This window comes from Antrostomus carolinensis, unplaced genomic scaffold (genome assembly GCF_000700745.2).
Source record: "Antrostomus carolinensis isolate BGI_N321 unplaced genomic scaffold, ASM70074v2 scaffold26976, whole genome shotgun sequence".
NCBI classification, from domain to species: domain Eukaryota; kingdom Metazoa; phylum Chordata; class Aves; order Caprimulgiformes; family Caprimulgidae; genus Antrostomus; species Antrostomus carolinensis.
The window spans coordinates 7,322-12,569 of NW_010322925.1; the positions used below are offsets into that span (position 1 = coordinate 7,322).

The 5,248-nt window shown below is 55.5% G+C and overlaps 1 protein-coding gene across 1 annotated transcript in view; it reads left to right on the forward strand.

Annotated features, from left to right (window-relative positions):
- LOC104526858 (FERM domain-containing protein 5) overlaps nucleotides 1–5,248 on the forward strand; it is an 11,895-nt gene that overhangs the window by 6,282 nt on the left and 365 nt on the right. The window contains exons 6-8 of the mRNA XM_010170430.2: nucleotides 884–971; nucleotides 3,732–3,820; nucleotides 4,705–4,768. Coding sequence (XP_010168732.2) covers nucleotides 884–971; nucleotides 3,732–3,820; nucleotides 4,705–4,768 — 241 coding nt within the window. The remainder of the gene's footprint in view (nucleotides 1–883; nucleotides 972–3,731; nucleotides 3,821–4,704; nucleotides 4,769–5,248) is intronic.

Sequence of the window (5,248 nt, forward strand, 5' to 3'; positions counted from 1 at the left end):
CAGTGCTCCGGGCTGCGGTGGTAAAAGCTGAGATGCCGAGCAGAGCAGAGTGAGCTGTGGGGAGGCAGGTGGGATGGGGGGGTAGAGGCATGACAGCAAATCCCCCCCATGAGAGGAGCTGCTGTGTCCCACCAAACCTCTGCTCGCTGGGAGGAAAATGTGGTTGAGCAGCTGAGGAGAAGCTGCAGGAGGTGCAGACACATTTAAAAATCCGCCAGCAATGCGGATTTTTTGCACCAGTCCTGGTGCCAAATCAGCCTCAGGCAGGACCGAGGGGTTTCTCCTGCTCCTGGCTGTTGGCTCAACCAGCAGAACCTGGGGGGCCCCTGGTTTTCCCAGTGGGATGGGGACAGTGGTCAACCCCCTGTCCCCCATAGATCCCCTCCTGCCATCTCCCCTGCTGCCTTCCCCTGGCTGTGGGGACACAAGGTGTGGGACACCATCAGCAAAGCCCCATCCTCCCATGACACTGGCAATGCCACTGGGGCCGCATCCCAGCCGGACCCCCACACCAGCCCCTGGGGAGGATGGTGGGTTTTAACCTCCCAGAAACCCAGCCAACACCCGTTTCCTCCCCCCAAAGAAGTGCCCGCACTGTGTATAGGAAATCCAGCCCTCAATTTTGCAGATGCTCCAGAATTTTGGTCCTTTCTGGTGCTGCTGGTTCAGCGTTTTCCTGCTGGCTCAGGCTGGCAGGAGGAGCAGGCTGGGTTTCAGCGCTGGTCTGCTGCTGCAGAGGGGTTGTGCTAACGAATTACCGGGGATGTGCCGTGACTGATGCCTCTCGGCGTTACCAGAAGCCCTGTAGCTGAGGGCTGACTTTCACCTTCATGTCTTCCATGGACTATTCTTTTTCTTTTCTTTCCTGTTTTCCCTCCCATAGTGGACAGACACCAGCTACTTCAGAGCTGAATTTTCTCAGGAAAGCCCAGACTCTGGAGACCTACGGGGTTGACCCCCACCCTTGCAAGGTAAATCACTTTTCCCAGCGCTGCTCCTTGTGTTGGATTTCTCTCTCCAGACAGTAACAAGCTGCAGAGGTGCCAGTGCCTGGTCCTGAGTGTGGCTTTGTCACCTGCCAGCGGGTCTGGTGCTGGCAGAGCCGTGGTACAGGGATGTGCTGGACCCAGCAGCCTTCCCCAGCCATAAAAACCAGCCCCAGCCAGCATGAGTGCACGGAGGGGAGGGCGAGGGCTCCCAAACCCTGCCAGGGAGTATCCCGGGAAGCCGTAAGAAAGCATTTTCCCATGCAAACAGCTACAAAAGCCAGTGGCTGATCATCTTCTGCTAAAACATGTCATTTGGAGGCAGGAACAAGATCAATAATGTGTCTGAGAAACCAACAAGCATTAATCTGCCCGAGACAGTCCATCGCTCTGCTCTTCCCTGCCCAGTAATCCAGTTTTCTCTTTGAAATGTTTTTTATTGACTCTTGATGTCCTTGTGGTTGGCTCTGTCCAGTCCCTCATCATCCCATCGTGCGCAGAGGGATGTGGGATGCAAAGCAGATGGAAAGTTTTACTCTAAGGGCAGTGCTGGCTCTGTGGTCCCCAGGGCTTTAAACTGAATTATGCCACATAAATACACAGGTGCAGCCAATATACCTGCCCTGTACTTACAGGTCCCATTTCCTGGCAGTCTGTGATTGTGGAAGCAGTTGCCAGATGTGATGGTTGAATTGGGCTGGCAGCCAAACACCCCACAGCCACTCACATACACCCCCCCAGGGAATAGGGGAGAGAATTGGAGGGGTAAAAGTAAGGAGTCTTGTAGGTTGAGATAAGAACAATTTAATAAATGGAGTAAAATAAAATTAAAATAGTAATGATAGTAATATATATATATCCAATTATGTATATATATGGATATATATATATACAAACAATTGCTCACCATTAATCTCTGCGCTGCCCTGCTTGGTGCTTGCGGCATCAGCTGTAACCAGAGAGGGACCAGGTTGGTGTGTCACTGGTGCTCAGGGGTGGCACATCCCTCTGCCAAGATGCTGCTTCTCCCTTTCCCAAAGGTTTTCCCGGACTTGGGAAAGAACCAAAGTGCTTTGAGCAGCCTGAGGCCGGAGCTGCAGGAGATGCTGCCGGGCTGGTACATCACCCATGGGCTGGTTTCTGCAAAGATACACAGAAATGTTCCTTCCTCTGTAAGGCAGAGCTGCTGTGTCTCAGCCGTGATGGGTTTAGGGATTTACATCTTGCCTCGTGGAGGGCTGTGGGTTGGGGTTCAGGGCTCCCTGCTTTTGGCCATTCACCTTTGACAGATTAAAATGGATTTTTGAGCTAATCTGAATCCCAGAATTGCCTGGATTGGAAAAGCCCTTTAAGATCATCAAGTCCAACCATGAACCCAACGCTGACAAGTCCCCGACTAACCCATGTCCCTCAGCACTGTGTCTACATGACTCTCCAATCCCTCCAGCGATGGGGACTCCACCACTGCCCTGGGCAACCCTTTCCAATGCCTCAGAACCCTTGCAGCAAAGAAATCCTTCCTCACATCCCATCTCAACTGCCCTGGCCACAACTGGAGCCCATTTCCTCTTGTCCTGTCCCTTGCTCCTTGGTTGAACAGACCCACCCCCACCTCTCTCCACCCTCCTCCAAGGGACTTGCACAGAGCCACAAGGTCTCCCCTCAGCCTCCTTTTCTCCAGGCTCAACACCCCCAGTTCCCTCAGCCACAAGGGAACTCAGCACACTTGTGCTCCTGACCCTTCCCCAGCTCCGTTCCCTTCTCTGGACACGCTCCAGCACCTCCATGTCCTTCCTGGAGTCAGGGGCCCAACACTGAACACAGTTTTGGATTTAAAACCAATTTGTTCTCTGCTCAGATTTTCAAGATCTCATCACAGCACTGACTCCCTGCCGTCCCTGCACTGTGCCCACAAGCGATCCAGCATCCCGGGGTGGAATGCAAAGAGCAGAGAAGACATCTCACCTCTTGATTAAGCCAGGGAGGGCCACAACTGGGAGAGTTGTCCCCCTGAGCTGGGGAGATGCTGGGCACGGGGCATCCCAGCAGTGAGCAGAGCTGTTCTGCATCCGCTGTTCCCCAAGAAAACACTGCAAACGCCAAACGGGCATCACTTGTCTGGAGCTGCCCCTGTAAAATTCCTTGTCTGCTTTTCCTGCTCCGTGCACCAGCAATCCCGAGCCTGGCATGTGCCCACCCTGCGACTCGGCATCCTTCAAAAGCATCTGAACGTCAGGGCGAATCTAACAATTACTGAGTGGCCACAACTCTTCCATAACACTTTTAAAATTCAGCGTATCTGGTTTTCCCGTGCAGTCACCGATCGCTTCCCTGGAGTGCCGACGTTATGATCCAGTTGCTCTGGATGTGACACTAATTATTGGCTTTAAACTGCCTCGATGCCACCCAACCACACTGGCTGCGCAGGGCTCCCAGTCAAGTGTGACGGGGTTTTACCATTTTCATGTTTAATAGTGACAGGGTTGGTGGGGCAGTGCCGTGGCTGTTTACCCCTCACTGGGATAAAGTGGGTGTTGTGGTTTCTCCACGTTAGAGCCTCTGGACCAGCTACCCCATTACTCGGCTGCGGGTTTTGCCGTGTGCAGGATGCCGCGGACCCGGGGAACCTGCCGGCAGCGTCCCGGCACAGAGGATTCTGCATTGCCGGCGCCCAAGGGTCACCGATGGCATCTGAGCTTTGCCAACTTGGCAACGTTTTGCTGAGAAATGGGTGTTTTCTTCCAGGACGTGTCGGGGAACGCGGCGTTTTTGGCCTTCACTCCCTTCGGTTTTGTTGTTCTGCAGGGAAACAAGCGAGTTCACTTCATCAAGTGGTGAGTTCCCATCCTGGCGTCACTCACAGTGCCCTGTTCCCCTGGAGCTGTGCTGGCCGGCTCACTGCTGCTTGCTCTGTCGCGAGATATGCGGGATACGGTGGGATGTAAGTGTCCCACGTCACCCCAGGGTGTTTGAGGGGTGCTCGGGTGAGCTCCCACAGATGGGGTGCGTGGGTGATCCCAGCACTGGGTGCCTTCCCTGGGTGCTCACACCGCACTGGGATGTGGGTGATGTGCCCGTACGGGACAGGAGTAAATGGACTCAGTGCTTGTGTCTGAGCTGGGACGGGGTCTGAGCTGAGGACACGGAGGGGAGCAATGCTGCAGCAGCTGGGAGACCCATCCCGTGCCCTGCACACCCTTGCACCAGCACACCCGTGAGCTTGCACGCTCGCTTCTCAGAAACAGGAGAGAAAACACAGAATCACACAGCATCCCAGCATGGCCTGGATTGGAAAAGCCCTTGAAGCTCATTGAGTCCAACCATGAACCCAACACTGACCAGTCCCCGACTAACCCATGTCCCTCAGCACTATGTCTACACGACTCTTCAATCCCTCCAGGGACTGTCCCTCACAGCTGGCATTGCCACCCGGCCAGTGTCCGTGTGACGAGGTCCCAGTGACTCCCATTGACCACCAGCTTCACCCCAAGGCATTCCCCTTTCCAGCTGCTGATTTCTGAGCCAGGGCTCCTCTCACCACCCCACGGCACCTCCCAGGCGGTGAACTCAGGGTCTGGGGGCTGCCCTGCTGTCCCCAAAGCCGCGGTGCATGACCCACTGCTCCCAGCGAGCGCTTTGGCTGGGGCCATGCACGTGAGCCAGTCGGGATGCGCTGGGCTCTGCACAGCCTCTCACCAGCTTCTCCTTCTCCTTTCAGGAACGAGGTGACCAAAATGAAGTTCGAAGGGAAGACTTTCTATTTGTACGTCAGTCAGAAGGAGGTGAGCGCTTTCCCTTCCCGTGGCCCTTCCCGAGCGTGGCCGTGGCTTCAGCAGGTTTCTCTGTGCACAGATACGGTGCTGGGACACAGGGACAGGGGCTGCGGCTCGGTGACAGCTCTGGGGTCACCTCCCTGCTCCTGCTGGCACCGTGCTCAGGGTGTTAGAGCCCATGGGTGCCAGGTTAGCCCTGGGCTGTGCCAGGGTGAGAGCTCTGCCCGGGATGTCCTGCAGCCCCTCACTGCCCCTGCCCAGCACCGCCACGCGCTGCCCTGGGGGTTGTGGTGGGTGTTTGGTACCAGCCCTGCTCAGTGAAACCAGCCTGAAAAGTGGCTGAAATTGGCTCCGTGCAAGTTATCAGCCTGATTTTTATTTTTAAATTTATTTCTGGACATTGAAAGAGGCCAGTAAGCAGGAGGAGGTGGGTGGCAGGTCACCGGCACACACGGCTGCCCATCCCTGGTGCCAGCTGCCGTGCTGGGG